Here is a 17679-nt window from a genome sequence, read left to right as displayed (position 1 = left end):
TGATTTTACTTGGAAGAAGCTACACATCAGCTCAGGTCAACGCAGTATGAGTCTTCACGACGCCGCGTGCGGCCCATACGGTGTAGCAGCACTAACCTGTCTTTAATGCGGTGCCCTTCATTAGATTTATTTACTGCGGCCTGGCTACATTTTGCTTTTTCGCTGTGCAGATGTATTCGGTAAATATTTGAACTTGGGTGCAGTACTGTTTGCCGTAGGAATATTTACAGAGCGGCAGTTCCGGTTGGTATAACAACATGTCTTTTCTATTCCAAGCAAGTGTGCACATTTATTTCTTGAGCTGATAAATGATTACTGCCAACCAAACTGGCTGAGTTGTCACTTTATGGTGAAATTGATAAAAAAACCTCTTTGCTCAGTGAGCGTTCAGCTTTGAGTTGAGGGCCACCCTATGTGAAATCTTAAATATTTCAACAGCAGCTGCAATGAGGGGAAACAATAAGATCCTATTGAATGGATAGAACTGACACAATGAATCGTCGTAATGTGGACAGTTTCACTGTAACACGCCAGAGCTCCCGCCCCGCTAGGTGGCGGTATAACGACACGGTGGCGCTCGGTGCTGCCCCGTTCGTGCGTGTCGAAGAAGCCAAGATGTCAGTCGCAGTGAAGGGACCCGTCGTAAGTTAAAAAAAAAAAACACGCATCTAAAATCAAATCACTGCTTCTGCTGCTCGACGCGTTCCGTCACGTTCGAGTCTGCGGTTGCAAACAAACGCGCGCGTCACTGTTTTGTAGGAAGAAAACATCGCCGGTGTCCGGTGTCAGGTGAAGCCCGGCGCACCCGCGTGCGGCTCCGCTTCATCGATAGCATCCACCGTTAAGCGGTTAGCTCGGAAGCTAACGCGCTAGCTGGATTCGTCCCGCAGTTAGCTGTCCGTGCTTACTAAGAGTTCGCCATGCTATTAATCATAATATTAATAATGATAATATCAATAACGATGATGACGGTGGCGGGTAATACCTGAACGGGGGGCCGTGCAGCTAGCTAACGGGACTCCTCTTGCTAGCTAGCTAGCGTTAGCCGCATTGGTCAGACCATTGGCCATTAGCTTGACTCGTTTAGCTTGATAGCACGGACGTAAACAATGCATTTACGTGATATCCAGAGGTGGAGAGTCACTGAACATATTTACCCAAGTGAAACCACTCGAGTGGAAATGTGAGGAACACCAGAGTAGCTCCAGGTATTGATACTCAATACTTCCACTGCATGTCAAAAAAAAGGAGGCGTTTTCCTTTAAACACAAACTAAACCAAACTGCATTTGTTTGATGAGCTCAGTCACCAGTGACTCACGACGTGTTAGTTTGTGTCTTGGCACGTAGTGACATTGTATTTACACTGTGCTCGCACTCATCTTACTGTAAATCCTCTTGAATACTATCTCCCCCACTGCTGAGGTACTGTTTTACAGTTCTTATAATTAACGTTCCTATTTTTTCACCTGTGCTCCACGGTTACTAAAAGCACAATAAACATGATGCATTATACGACCGTCGACAGACATTCTGCTCATAGCGCATAGATATATTTAATGTTGGACTCCTCGTTGGAAATGGTAGATGCTTTTTTACATTGTGGTATTTGTACTTTTATTTGAGTGACGGGTCAGAGCACTCATTTCCCTCTCGTTTTGCAGGCGGTGGAAGATGTGAATGTCACATTCGATGACCAGCAGAAGATCAATAAATTCGCCAGGAACACGAGTCGGATGACGGAACTGAAAAGTGAAATAGAGGCAAAGAAGGTGAGCGCCGCCGCCGCCGCCGCCGCCGCCTGACGTGAAAACGTTTGATAACCATAATGGAGTTTGGAAGTAATAACACTTTGTTCTGTCTTCATACTCCTCATACAATCATGCGACTGTTTAACAGATTGATATTAGATGAAGCACTTGCATTCAGTTGCCACTTTATTTAGCACAGTTGCTAGAAGTAACTGTCTAACACAATAGTCATGTTTTCACGAGGGTTATAATGTTCTGTAAACTTAAGAGGCGTGGATCATGGTTGTTTTCTTTTTGTATTCCATGGTACTGTTAAACCTTATTTCATCACTGAAAGGTTTGTCTAATAGTCTAACCTCACTGATGTAAATTAGATGTATATAATATAGGGAACGTCACCCGGTGTAAAATGATATAATTAATCAGTACTGCAAATTACAGCCTCCAAAGTGACCGTGAAGTTGAATCAACACTAACTGGTTCCTATGAAACTCAGTTTGTTCAGATGAGTCATAGTTAAATGTGGTCTGAAGAGCACTGCAGCCTCTGAAGTGCTAACGCGAATTTGTGAACAGCCGTCATTGAGACTCCGTAATGGCAATGCTAATGTGTCCGTCTGTCTGTCTGCAGAAATCACTGCAGAACTTACAGGACGCCAGCGACGACCTGATGATGTTGGACGACGACTCGCTATTGATCCCTTATCAAATCGGTGACGTCTTCGTCAGCCACACCCAGGAAGAGACACAAGAGATGCTGGAGACTGCAAAGGTTGGTTTCTCAGTATTGAGAGGAAAAAAAAATCTCTTTAGAGTAGTAATCATGGGTTGAAGGCCCCATCGATCAAGTATTTATTAAGTTTAAAGGACTGTGGGAGATAATTTAAAGGGAATTGATTCACACAATTTACCATGTAAAAATAATAGTAATATACAAGCACATAAAATCAATCAGGAAATGAGGTATGAAAAATGTTTAATTTAAGGCTGTGATTTAAAGGAAGCTACTGACTCTGCCTGCCATTTCCCCCCATATTTCCAATATAACAGGAAATACAGCAAAAGTAAAATTGGCTCACTCCCATATTATTAAAAGAAAAATGTTAATCTCATCTTATTTAATACGACTATATATCAGATCATAGCTGTATTTTTCCCTCATCCTGGCGAAATGGAAACTCTTTTATCTGAATGCTTTGAAGCAACTTTAAATCATCATGGATTAAAGTAAAAAAGAATGAGGCATTTCTTTGTGGCAAATATTTTCAACGCTTTTTATTTAAAATATGTTTTTTGTACCGAATACAAATACGAAGCTCTTTTCATAACATAAGTTGGTTTGGAAAAAGAGCCAAGCTATATGTTGTCTGTTAAGTTATTTTGCACAGATTCCTTCCTCTGGAGTAAAATATAGAAAAGAAAAGAAAAAAAACATTGACTAATTACGACTTTACTCTTAAGCCTAAATTGTGAAACAACAAACCAAAGTTTAAGACATGTCTCCACATAATTGAAGCCTGAAATGTAAAGGAATGTTCTCTCAACCAAATCTTTTAAAGAAATTCATGTGATGTTTTTACGCTGCTAAATCGCCATTGTTCAGACGAGTCACTGTTGTTTTTTAATCTGAAAGACATTTCAGCCCCAATAGGCTATGAAAGAAAGGTGGAGATTCACGTGCTTCATGCATCTTAAGCATTATAAAATACATTTTGCCTGTATTCTCCAGTCACTTTTTTACCTACTGTGTCTATCTCCCGACTTCCTGCAGGAATATCCAACATCCAAACTAGACTCTGTGGACTTACTAAACAACATGCTGCTAAAGTGGGAAACAGAAATTGTCTGTCAGAAGTGTTCATGTCTAGTATTCATTCACATTTGGAATTTTCTGTTAAGACATTGTAGAACATGTTCATGCACACGCACACTGTTACTGGATTGTTGTTTTTTTTTTACAAATTAGTGTATTTTGTAATATGATTTACACTATCACAGATTGATACACATGCCTCTATGACATATCTTACTTTTGCACTTTTCGTTTGTTAAACAACTTTAACAGTAAATGTTAAAAAAAACTCTCACAACTTTCTCCTCCTTGTTTTCAGTCCAAAAAGATGCATAGCACTTTTAAAACATCACCTAAACATCTCGATTTACTTTTTGTTTTTGTTTTTAAATCTTTGATTCCAGTGTGGCTCTTTTATCAGGTACAGATGTAAGTTAATATTACAAGAGAGTTCGATAGATTTATGTCTATAGCCTTGGATTTCTGTTAGCAAACATAAATCAAAGGTTATAGATGTTCCAGTATTTCTAGATGTGTACTGTTGGCTCAACTCATTATCAGACTGTATTAACTGATGGAAGCAGAATCAGTACAAATGTGCCCATGAACAGGTTTTAAATGAATCGTTCACCGCTTTATGAAAAATGCTAATTTATTCCGGAATCCTCTCCATTAACCACAACAAGAATCCAGACACGAGAGAGCTCGAGAGAACCATCTTCTCATCTACCTTGCGACTAGAAAGCAAATAAGTGTATTTCACAAAATTCCTTGTAGGAGTACGTGCGGGTGAGATTGAATAGAGCATAAAATTGGAACAGAATAGATCAACTCGGCTCCCCCGGGCCGACCCAAGCCTCCGTGTCAGAGGATGTTGTTTGGCTAGATGGCATTTTTTCACAAAGGAGCGCTTGAGATCCTCCTCCGTGCACCTGTGGGAGAAGAGCTGGCCAGCGTCAGCCGTCAGCGCTCCATGGAAGCCAAAATGCAGGAGAGGGCAGGCAATGGATGAGAGGGGTTTCAGATTAGGGCCTCGTCCTCCCTCCTGTCACTGTGAGCGAGTCCCCGTTTGTCCTTGTGTGTACACCTTCATCGTCGCACAACAACAGCACATTCGCACAGGCCCCGCGCTGATTGATGTCGAGCAGCGTGCCGCACTCGGCGAATGCAAAATGTGATGAAAACTCATATCTGCTGATTATAATCTCATGCACATTTATACTCCGTTTTCTCCTCCTGCTTTTAGAATGTTTTCTCATGACACAACTACAAAAGAAAAACTGCTTCATGTACATCTCTTAACCCTCGTCATTTAATTTGAGTTTCCATCTTCTGTAAACAGGAAGCACTGGAGCGGGAGGTCAGAGGCCTCGAGGACCAAGTGTCAGCGATACAGCAAGTGCTGGGTGACCTGAAGGTCCAGCTCTACGCCAAGTTCGGTAACAACATTAACCTGGAGGCGGACGAAAGCTGAGCGGGTGAAATGGACATTGACAGCCGCCACCAGACACGGACATTTTCATGCAGCGCTCGTACCACACAACCGCCGGACGTTTGCCAAAACAAGCATCCACAAGAACCGCTTAGGTCTGTAGCATCTGGCTTTTGTTTACCACGGGTGGTGTACGTGTTTAGTTTTGGCAAGCAAATTCACAAATGGAAAAAAAAAATTGGAGATTAAATAAATGCACATCATCTCTAATGTATTTTAATTGGCCGTTTATTTAATGTTGATGTTTTGTTTACTCTGTTGCTCAAACTCAAGTAAAAAAAAAAAGAACTAAACGGCTGCGCAGCATTTTAACTTTCCAGCAAATTCAGCATTCTGCACAGGAACCGGTTTCATTTGTGACCCCGCTGCATATTTGATTCCCCTGAAGGTTCGAATTAAATTAACAAAAAGTTCTCCGTTCGACACAACGGGCCTCGTGTGCGTGGTGAATTTGTGATTTTCAAATGAAGGCACTTAAAAGTATCCAACCTGCTCGACCTCATTAGGAATTTTTCTGGTGTTAAGACTTCAAATGAAGTCGGTGTTGATTAAATTAGTGCCGTCTACTGTGGGGTGCAAAAGTCTGAGGCCACGCCACACCGTGTGTTTTCATTTAAGAAATTCCCCAAAAAATGTTTCATCCAGTAAATATTTTGTCAGAAATACAGTCACACGCTGCGCTAAGACACATTCAAGTTTCTTTAATAAGTCATATTATCTAAATCTGTGACCGCAGTGTTTAATAAGACATGATTTAGAAACCCTGAAATCCACTAAGCCGTCTGGAATTAAGAGACGGGACTGAAGCTTTTATCACAAGAAAAGATGAAAAAAAAATCTCTAAAGTGCAATGAAGCTCTTTAAAAATTGGTCGTCTGTGCAGTTGTGGGTGAGACGGAGGCTTTGGTTGTGGTGGACAACGGTCAGTGAACTTCTTTTGAAATCTGCAAAATCCAGGCGGAACGGGGAAAAAACGAGTGTAGTGTTTTTTTTATGGAACTTAAAAATGAATTCTTGAGCCACAGGATGGAAACGACAACTCGACTTTTGCTTGGTATAAGAGACCAGACACTTGGTGTTTCAGTCTTATAACAACACTGACTCTACTGTGTAATCCTAATTCAAGTTTGCAACGAATCGTTTATTAAACTAAACCGACCAACAGTTCATTTCTTTGATGGTTTTCCCGCTCATTTCCTACAGTGACTCATTAATCACTGGGCTGATAAAGTCTTCACGTGGCTCTGACACACTGATGAGTGGAGGAGTTGGTGGATCAACGTGATAGATAGATACAAAGCGAGGAAAACGACTTCCTCACCACAAATCTATCTGCAGAATATTAAATAGTCCTGAGTCACTTTTTTAAAAGAAATGTTCATATTTCCTGTTTATTTTTTTGTGTGACAGTAAATGGTACTTTTATTTTTTAGATGTTAGTCAAACTAAATAAACACACGTTGCAATTTTTCAGATAAAAAATAAATAGATGAAGAAGATACTCTGCAAAATAAATTAAAGCCAAAGTGTGTAATTTGGAGACTTTCATGGAGGTCTGGTCCACCACGTTACTATTTTTAACTCATTCAAAGTTAACGAAGAAACATTGGTTCTTTGTTGCAGGTGATTATACATATATGAACACATAGGTATGGATAAAATATTCAATTTCCGTGAATAAATTCTTTTATAATCTTTTTTAATTCCCAACAGTAATGAATTCTGGTGAAATCGCAGTAGATTTCGTCATCTGAACATCTGTTGTCCTCCAATTTTTTCCCAGTTAATTCTCTGTATATTCTGGACGGTTGGTGGCTCCCACAAATACCAACGGCGCACAAACCTCATTAAATTGTGCCCTCGGGGGCATCAGCTAATAAAATATCGGCCGAAAAAAAAACAACAAAAAGAAACAGAGACCCAATGAAGTTATAGCAAACACCTCTGGAGGTTTCATCTCAATTAACAAGTTTCTCCTCCCGGTGGGTTTTACTGCTGAACATTCATAGCGTTGATTAAGAGGAACTCCGCCCACACGGCCTCGTCTTTATGCGTCGCTTGTTAAAGCCCCTGCTCAGAGGAACACACATGGAAATGACTGGACTTATTTCCCTGATGGCCTTGTTTACTCTCCGTCTCTCTCTCTCTGTCTCCCTCCATCCTTATCTGTTTATTTCCATCTGTCTTCTCGCTCCTCTGCTTCCCCAAGACACAGATGTTGATATTTATCCACTGTGCTGTTGGAGTGAGCTTTCCGAGCACTGCGACAAGTCTGATTTCCACTGATTTGCAGAATCTGATGATAAATTGATCGGTATTTTCTTGCAGGGGGGACATATGTCATAAATATGTTCATTGGACACTGTAATGGGATGTCAGTTTTTCAACGTTATTGCAATATTATAATTTGTCAATAAAATAAAATATATCTGTGATTTTCATCAATTCCACTGAAGTAAAAGCTGACTGCAGTAGTGGCAGAAACTGACCAGTTGGTGTCTCTGTCTCCCCAGAAATTTCAACAGTGACATCACCTTGCTTGAAGGTGGCATCAAGTCTCAAGGAGCTCAGAGTTTATTAGACACGATGGCACATTGTAAATATTGTAAAGAAAAAGTCTGTCAGACGTGGACACTGCACCGATCCTCGACAAGAATTGTGAATGAAGATGCATAGGGAAAATCTCGTGCAGAGTAACGCTTGTGAGGCGCCTCCTGAATAAAGTTGATCCAAACTACAGTACGATCGTGCGATTTTGGCTTCTGGTTCAATGTGTGATAATCCACCAACCTCCCACTTATACTTTCACAATAAAGAAACAAACAACCCAGTCGTCGGGTTTCAGCATCGCGCTCGGTGTCTTCTTGCGCACTTTGTCATTTTCTGCACCGCCCGCGATGCGGTGGAACGTCGGGTTTTCTCGCTGTCTCTCTATGTTTTTTGCCTAAATGTCAGGAGCGTCGGACGGGAAGCTTTGAAAAATCTACAGCAGCTGCAGCCATTCGTCATGGCTTACAGCTGCTCCGTCTCAGCCCGGCGTTTACTCATTTACAGCAGAGGAGCAAGCTCAACACTTCTCAGAGAAAAATCTTCAGGACTGTCGGTCGGACAAAACAAGACATTTGAAGGTGTCGCTTTAGGAAACCGTGATGGACATTTTTCATCGTTATTTCACAGTTTGTAAACCTCTTAAATCATAAATCGGGGGCAGCACGTGGTGCAGTGGTTAGGACCGCTGGGTTCAAACCTGATGGCCGGCAGGAGCCTTTCTTTTGCACGTTCTCCCTGGGCCAGGGTGGGCTTTCTCCGAGTGCTCCAGCTTCCTCCCACAGTCCAAAGACATGCAGCTTACGTTTAGACTAAAGGTTGTTTGTCTTTGTATATCGGCCCTGTGATATGCTGGGGGTTGGACTTGTCCTGGGTGAACCCCACCACTCTCCCAATGTCAGCCGAGATTGGCCTCCAGCCACCCTGCGAGGGTAAGTGGTATAGATAGTGGATGGATTGATGGATTCATAATCGGATTGTGATCTTAATAATTGATGGTAGCCCTAGTCTTTGTCTGCAAAAAGAGACCCCGAAAGTCGCAGATCATTTAGGAAGCGGCGAAAGGGCAAAGAACTTAAACTGCAGATGAGCCAGAGGCCTGATAAGTTTATAGTCTTAAGACTTTTAAGACTAATGAATTCCTTTCCTTCACTTCCTGTGAACATTCACTCTGGATTGCTGTTTGTGCGGAGGCTGAGCTCTATGCTGGGATCTCTACTGTCACTCATTTCATTACTGTCTGTCAAGTTGATCAGCCAGGACAATAAAGGCTCAATTCCACTGCGGCAGCACATGAATCATCTGAATGATGAGGACGAGTCTTCGTGCGGACCGATTCCTCTGTGAGCATCTGTGTGAGTGAGTGTGTGTGTGTGTGTGTGTGGCATCAGTGTAGCAATCAAGACTTATAAGTGCTTTGAAAACAAATCGGCGTCTCAGAGCGAACATCCAGTGGTTTATTTAAAGATTTGTTTATCTTTCATTTATGAATTGCTGAATCGGAAATTAAAACATTCACTTGTGTTTCATCAAGTCTCTAGACTAGAGCGGCAGAAATGCGTGGGAGTCTGAGCTTTTAAGTTTCCATCAGTTACCCACGTTAATCGGAGACTGAGGATATTACTTGCATTTCCATATCCACCATGGAACAATGGACCAAATAACTTCGCGTATGAAAGACAACGGAATGCCTCTTAAGTATTTCAATGAATATCATTACCAAAGACCGAATTTATGTCGGATACATTACAAAGACCTTGAAGAAACGGGACACATCCAGGCTGACGGGAGACTGTCTGCATTGCTTCAGGAGTGACAGACGCTTCAAATTTTATTATCTTTGACTAGTGGCGATACATGAATTTTATGGAACTGGTGCATTTGGAACTCTGGTGACCATGCTTTGACCCAGTTGTGTCAAAGTCATTTTAGTTCATGGTTCATATCATACCGGCGGAACCAGTAATACCACTGCATTATAACCTATAAGTACGGCTTTAAAACTGTTGCTATTCATATCGGCAGTAAGTTGGATAGCTTTCAAAGCTGCTACGACTTGAAACAGAGTGAGTTTCCTCAAACCTGCCAACCCAAAGAGTCTGATCGTGGTGCCGCACATTATATTCCTTGAGCACTGAAAGGTGCTGCGACCACACCAAGCGATTGGTTTCCCATTTACCTCTGTGAATAAATAGGACCGGGTTCATTTTATCCTGGAAAAGCCGACACCAAATGTTCCACCAGTGGTTCATGAGTGGTAGCCTACCCTTGCTAAGTGTTGTGTCTCACTAGCCTGAACGTAGGATCCGTCATAGGAGTGGGCCGTGTGTTGGACACCAGTGCTTTAACCACTTCATTGTGGTGGCTCAGGGCATGGCAGTGTCACGCTCTAAGTCCGCCAGTTTCGGTCCAGGATGGAAATTCTCAACGACCGCTGAGAGGATTACCAGGAAAATTTGCACAGACATTCATGGGACCCAGAGGATTAAGCAGAGTGACTTTGGTGACCCCCTTACCTTTCCTTAAGGATCAGTTATTTCTGAAAGAGAGTTTGGTTCAAAAGTCCATGGGGCCCAGTGGATGAATCCTAATGACTTTGGTGATCCCTGACTTCATATAGCATCAACATTTTCAATCATCCACTGTAATATTTCATCATCTACCAGAGAAGTCATGTTTTGGATCAGCATGGTTGGGAATTCAAAACACCTCATCGTTGCAGTTGTTAAAAAAAAAAAACCCTGTGACAGTTTCTAGCCTTCTGATTGCATTTTCAGTGCTTAACTACACCTTGTCAGTTGTAGTTAACTTCTCCCTTGAATGTTTTATGTTCACAAGATTGTGGCTTTGACTTTTTTTTATAAAGGAACGTGGTGTCTTTTTAATGCAGTTGTCAATCATGGACTGTACTGACGAATGGACTGAGAGTTTGGGGCTAATCCAAACCTTAAAGGACTCCAACTGTGACTGAATGGGCCTTTTACTTTCTCAACCAGACACGCGCAAAAAAGAGCTCCTCCCATTTCACGTCGCACCTCCATGGCAATTAAATGAATTGCCATGACATTTGGTTCAGGCGGTATGTTCCCCACATGATGAACTTTAACTATGCCGGTGACCCCTTCATGTTTCAGCCAGTGTCATTTCGCAGGTTTTTGGTTTCGTGACAAAATACCTCTAAGAATATTTTACAACTGTCTTAAGCGCTAATTAGCAGATAGCGTCATGCTGACATTTAACTGAAGTGTCTGAGGCAGTGAACATGCTAAACATTGGACCGGCTAAAAACCAGCATGTTAGCGTTGCCACTGCGAGCGTAGCGCGCTGATCCATCATAGCTGAAAGCACTGCTGTGCCTGTAAGTACAGCCTCACAGCGCTGCTAGCATGGCTGCAGACTCTCAGTCTTGCTGCTAATAAGGTGTCAGAGTCATATTTTAGTTCCCCAGCAAGTGAGTGGGGTTTTGTAAAGCACATACCGCAGGGCACCGCAGTCTTGGCGGTCCTGTCCCACTTCATATGCTGAGCTGATGACCGCCCTGCAGCTTCAGCAGGCCAATCCAAAGTTCCGAGTGTTGAAAAACCTCACTCTAATTGCATTTACTGAAGAATGAACAATTCTCAGTCATTCCAAAAGGAGGATTTTCCCCAAGTAGAGATTTAGACCAATGATCCTTCAGCCATATTAGTGTTGCACCGACTCAGCTCAGCTGTCGCCCAATTAGCTTCAATTTATGGTGCAACAACAGCAACCACCAGCACAGGAGGTTTCGCATAGTCGTCCTTTAGGGTGACATTTTTCAGTTATTTCTATAATCGCTCTAGTATCCGTGTGTCTCCCCTCCTCTGTGAAACGTACACAGAGCTTAATTAATGGTGTAGAAAAAGAAGGAAAGAAGGATGAACCCTGACTAGTCTGTTTTTCACCCAATGAAATTGGTCCGCATATGGCCCAAATTTAAGCACAAACAGAATCGGCATCTTCATTGTGGCTGAGCGTTAAGAGAGTTCATCAAAGCGTAGCATCACATTGCATTCTTAGCACCACCGGAGACCATGGTCAAGTGTGTCCCTGGGGCCAGAATGGGTGACATGGAAAACAGTTTGACGATAATAAATGGAAATGGAAAAATTGTTCTTCACCTCGGCGGTAACGTCATCTGATCACCCAGTCATGAAGTTTAATGTTGAGCCGGTGTTTACGTATGCAATGACAATGTCAGACTCTGCTGTTGCCTCTGGGCTGCTGCCTCATCTGACCAGTGTAGCCACAAGTAATCATTCAACCGCAGGTTTTTTCGAGGTGGTGTCCAACAAACAGTTTGGTTCTTTGTCAATAATTGCAAACTTTCTGGGGAAAACCTGGTCTGATTAGCTGAGACAGCATTCATTCCACTGCGGACGGAGCAGCACTCCAATCTAGACATCTTCTATTAAAGCAGTCGCGCACCCAAAACCCCATAGAAACTGTGTGTCCCCCGACCACCGGAATTTATTAAATCCAGAGAAAACCGAGTAGGAGTCATATATTCATATCTAATAGAAATGAAGACAACTACAACTTGGCAGAATTAAAAAAACAATTTAATATAATATCACTTGCATTTAAATCCCAATTAGTCAATGATCTGATACTAAATCATCACATTGATTCCTTCTGTTTTACCGAAACCTGGTTGAAGCGAGACGAATACGTCTAAATAAATTTACACCCACAACTCATATTGACTCTCAGATTCCACGAGGCACAGGCCGAGGAGGTGGGCTCCCATTGATTTTTCACTCCAGCAATCCTCGACCCAAACTTGTCTATAACTAATTTAAATGCCTTACTCGCATGCTTAGCTCATACTTAACGACATCTTTTTGGAACTTGCCGTCTAAAGCCCTGGATCGGAGTCATTCGCCAATCGCTGTGTGTGAACTTAACGCAGCGATTTGAGAGGCTGGCCGACACGTCGCTAGCTCACACTACATTTCTCGCAGGCAAAATATTAAGACGAATTGGCGACAGCTAAAGCTATCATGGACACGGGGCTGCGGAACAGTTGGGGGAGTTTCTCCTGGTGAAAGATCGTGTAGCGTGTGACCAACTGTCGCCAGTCAGTGGTGTGGTACTGTATGAACCAAAACGATCTGTACTGCACAGCAATCCGACGACTTCATCTAGTCTGAACTTGGAGTTGGTGTCTCACACCCAAAATGAGAAAGTTCTTCTTTGTTACTGTACATCGTCGCCCTTCCCCCAACTCCTGAGTTTTTACCTGGAATTATCAGTTGCTTCTTAGTACAGATAAAGTAATTATAGTGGGAGATTTTTGACAGTGACGGCCTTAGTTCTGCATTTAATTCCCGTTGAAGCTCAATTGGTTTCTCTTGACGTGTAGATGAACCCACTCACTGGTTTAATCACACCTTCAATCTTGTTCTGACATGAGGCAAAGACAAAATCTAATATTATTTCTCCAAAAACCCTCTTCTCTCCAACAATTTTTAGCAACATTTAAATTCACATTACGGGACAACACAGGGGAATTGTTATTTACTCCAATTTCATGGCCGCTATCTTAACTTTTCTCTCATACATTGTAAGGTTCCTGGAGATGTATGTTGTGAAATGGTCGCTTACAAATAAAACTGAACTCACTCCGTGCTCTCGGATTTCATTGTAAATCGTCGTTCGTTATGAATCCCATTGTAAAACCTGACACCGTGGTGTCTGTGGGTGTTGTTCACCTTGATCCCGCTCGCTTCTATTAACACCTCAGGAGGAGCTGTGCTGTGTTTTCACTTCACTTTTGTTTTTCCACGCTTCAGCTCCAACTGTAACTTTGGTTTGTGCCAGTAAACCGACGTCGTCCTGCCAATGAATCGTCTGTTGAATTCTTTCAATTAGGCCACTCAACCGGCTCACAGGAGAATACCATAAAAAAAAGGGAAGCAATGGGATACATAATATTGCAGCACAATAAAGTCGAGCCTGAACGTGGCTGCTTTAATTGGACAGAGCTCAGTGTAGACAACCTGGCTTGTCTGGATTGTGTCATCCTGCTGTAGGTCCTGCCTGTGGGTGCACTTGTGGCTGAAGAATTTCCTGGTGGTTGTGACATCTTGTGTATTCAGTTTGGTTGCCAAAGCAAATTCACTATTAACATACAGGATAGACAGGGAGTTGCAATTTTAGTAAAAAATATGGCAAATACATGGAGAGAATACATACAAGAGATTCAATATTTTTTGAATATCACACGTCCCTACATAGTCTATTGGTTTATAGGCTAAATAACAAATACTTACAAATATATAGTCATACTTATACGGTTTGACAGTTACAAATACAGTTTAACAGCGCCACAAACTAAATCCCATGTATGTACTGTATGCATATGGGTGTGTAAGTGTGTTTCTAGCTTTTTGTTATGATCAGATTGCAGAATACGAGCAAATCCCACTATAACAACAAAAAATTAAAAACAAATAAATTCGGCTCATTTTCAACTATTCAACAACAATGAGGACATTTCACACAGTAATTCAGACCATAATTTGTTGTTTGATATTATAGTCTACCCAGTAAAATGCTGCATACAAAAAAGCTTGTGTATCACCGTATCTGCGGATCGGTTTTGCAGGGTTGCAGATCTGTCACAGGATTACAGTTGGAAGCTGTTGTGATTGTAAATGCTGAAACCTGACGCGCATTATCTGCTGAAAGAAACAGTTTCAAGCATAAAGGGGAAAACTGAGCTACTTTTAAACAGCATGGACTTTCTCGGAGATGCTTCCCTCTGTGGAGAAATATAGCAATGCATAACAATCGCCACGAGTGTAATCTATATGACGCTACTGCGAATTATCTAGAGGGTGGAAGTCGTTTGTAATTGTAAAAAGTAAAGCATGTTAAATCGTTCCTGGCTTGGATGAACAACACGAGAGTCCTTTAATGCCGTGGGTTGAACCAGTGCAATTTGGATTTCAGTGTGGGCCTGATAACAAGAAGTAGAAGCTTTAGTGTAAGTTCATAACCTACCTGACTCGATAGTCTCCCGAATCATTTTGGTTCAGTAATGGGGTTAAGCAGGATGCTTTCTTCCTCCTAGTTATATATAGGTAACCTGTCTTGGCAGTTGAATTTTATCTCCAAAATTAATCATCGCACTGTATGTTTGCAATTTAATAGTGTTTCGATTCAACGCTCTTGGCGTTTGCGGTACATTTTGAAACTGTGGGTCTTTTAATTTCACACAGAAGAAAAGAAAAAGGAGAATAATTTCTCGCTAACGAGCGTGAATTGTGATGGCTGAGACGACAACTGTTAACGTATTTGGCAATCATCGCTGTGAGGTAGACAAGTAGGTTTTTAAAAAATGTATTTTTAACAGACTGAAAAAAGGTGTTAAATGTGTACATGATGGCTATATACAGTACTTGATACAAAGCCAAAAGACTGATGCTGCTTGTTCAGACCAAGAACAAATAGTTGAAGTGTGGATTTGTGTAGAGTTCAAGAAAATGTCCGGATTTCTCTATGTCTGAAAGCAGCTACTGTGCACAGCCGGAGAGATGCAGTTTTTCCACAGCCCAGCTCATAGATATGAATCCATCAATCCATAGATCGACGCCCTAGGTATAATAGTCTATGTAGGCTATGAGGTAACTGAATTATACGAACATGACAGTTTTGGGTGCATTAATCCATTTCTGTGAAATGGTCAGAAATTCCTAGTTTCAAAATAAAAAAGAATGCATTCAAGTTTTTAATTAAAAGCAAAGAAGGAGGGAGGTCGGGTTTCATGAGCACAATGCATTTACTTGTATTTGTTATACTTTTAGTACTCTGGTCTGACATCAAAATAACCATGTTGAATTTATAAAGTCATCACAGTGAGCCAACCACTCCATTTTCCACTTTTAAGACTTTATTCTGAAGAGACACTTTGTTTTTTGAAGTATGATTTATTCATATTATTGTTATTTATTATATATTATGCTCTACTTATACAATCTAAAATCTCGACTGGGGGCCAGCTCTGTCTAAAAAAGGAGCAGTGCGTCACTATGAGGGTGATATTGTGTATAACAAGATTTATAATAAAAGTAATTTATCACTGTATATTCACTCACAGGGAAGTGGATGGTGATAATGAATCATATGTGTAAATCTGGTAGATTGGATTAGATAGAGAACAGAATAATTAATGCACATGTTAATTATAAACCAATACTATTTCACAAGTTTGGGCGTTTTGAGAATATGTGGATGTGAAAAGTTTTAATCGCAATGTTAAACATTGAATTAAATATTTGATGAGATTTTTTACTTTGCAATAAATGCATGTAGGCAGTTTTTAAAACATATATATTTTCAATTTAAGGTTTATTTTAAGTGGGCACTGGAGTAATAGTGCAAAATAATGAATAACTTCATTAAAATGTATAATTTTAACTGTTAAGACATGAAACACTTAAATTGGTGTTCTAAGATATTTTGAGACATGATATGTACAATATAGCACCAGATATCAAGCAAAAAAGGAAATGGCATGGTACAGCTGTTATCTAATATAATGAGATTATGTGGCATCTAAAACCTTTTGTTGAATCTACTTTACAGATCTAAAGATGTTCTTTGGGGCTTTGTAACATTCACATAATATCAGAATACCGACCTATTTGAGGATATGGGTTACAACACTTCCTCCCCACAGAAGCTCTATAAAGGATTATAAATGATCACGGGAATTCCACCCGCCTTCATTGTGACATAAATCTTCATCTTCCAATTGTGTGTTTGTAAACCAGACTGGATGATCCCTCTGTGGATATATTTGAAGTGGCAGTGTGGACAATGTGAACGTCTCTGTGGAGCGGATTGGACGTTGCATGAAAAGAATAGTTGTGTAGGGTCATTAATATTTCAATAAATTGTTTGCGTGTTTGGAGACAAATGAAAAGACTGAAACCAGAAATGCACTCCGAGGGATGTCAGACCTGCGCTGCATGCACTCTTAAATATTCAATATGTGCTACATTTTAAAAATAATTCATAAAAAAAATGTATCTGACTTTAAAACGCAGGTGAATGATATTGATTGGCAAAATCATGAAACTATTATAACTTGACAATTAAAGGAGGGATGCAGGACGGTAAATGAATAAAACATTGATAATGCCTCTGTTCAATGAGATTGTAAAACATGATGAGCAGAATATATTTATTTTGTGGGCATTATGTTTGGTGTAGATATTAATATCAGTGCTGTAGAAGAACATAGGTAATCATATCCGCAAGTAACAATACATAGGTTGTAGCCGCTTTGCGCTCAACAGAGGGAATAAATCCGCGAGCAGCAATGAGTAGATTTCAGGTTTGAGAGAGCTGAGCAAAGTCACTTTGGCTTGTTAAAGGTGACATATCATGCTCATATTCAGGTTCATACTTCTTACCACTCCTCCAAATATGTAACTTAAACAAGATGGCGCTGGCCAAAATGCTAAACTTCAATACGCCAGTTCACAAACCAACGGCTGACGTCCCAACGGGTTGCCACTTGGTTAACGTTTGCCTCGAGAGCCCCCTATGGGTCAGGCTGAAAATGCTCTGGCAGGCCTGCTCCCAACCGGAGGCCTGACGGTATCCACCAAGATTCACGGGGATTGGACGAATTCTCAAAGAGTTAAGATAAGCTCCTCCCACTGCGGTGATATTTTTGGTTGATGATGTTTTTCGTGCGATCTCGCTCATTTATAGTCGACATGTGTAACCCGGTCCCCCAAGGCTGCAGACCACGCTTGGGTAAAATCCCACATGGTTCTATTCATTTGTCCATGTGTTTGTATGAGGCTAAAACCTTTAATCCCATGCTGTGATCTTGACCTTTAACGGATTTTGGGGGGGGGGAGAAATCAATAGCGCAGGTCCTGACCCTAACCTTCCCCAGACTGGATTGAAACTGCCCGAGTTATTGCTCTGACTGACAGACAGATAACAACACAGATAGCAAGGGTGTAGCAAAAATAGAATTGTATTTTTCCTTTTTTTTTTTTTTTTTAAATAAGTGGAATCACCAGAGGTCGTGTTCATTAACTTGCACAAGGAT

The 17679-nt window shown here is 41.2% G+C and overlaps 1 protein-coding gene across 1 annotated transcript; it reads left to right on the top strand.

The window, feature by feature from the left end:
* The first annotated feature begins 456 nt into the window (after nucleotides 1–456).
* On the top strand, nucleotides 457–5461 carry pfdn4 (prefoldin subunit 4). Its single transcript, XM_035645695.2, has 4 exons — nucleotides 457–642; nucleotides 1664–1771; nucleotides 2381–2521; nucleotides 4884–5461. Exons 1-4 carry the CDS (start codon nucleotides 475–477, stop codon nucleotides 5013–5015), a joined length of 549 nt encoding a protein of 182 aa, XP_035501588.2. The 5' UTR covers nucleotides 457–474; the 3' UTR covers nucleotides 5016–5461.
* Nucleotides 5462–17679: the final 12218 nt, after the last annotated feature.

This window comes from Scophthalmus maximus, chromosome 3 (assembly GCF_022379125.1).
Source record: "Scophthalmus maximus strain ysfricsl-2021 chromosome 3, ASM2237912v1, whole genome shotgun sequence".
NCBI classification, from domain to species: Eukaryota; Metazoa; Chordata; class Actinopteri; order Pleuronectiformes; family Scophthalmidae; genus Scophthalmus; species Scophthalmus maximus.
This window is presented reverse-complemented; position numbering and strand designations above follow the sequence as displayed.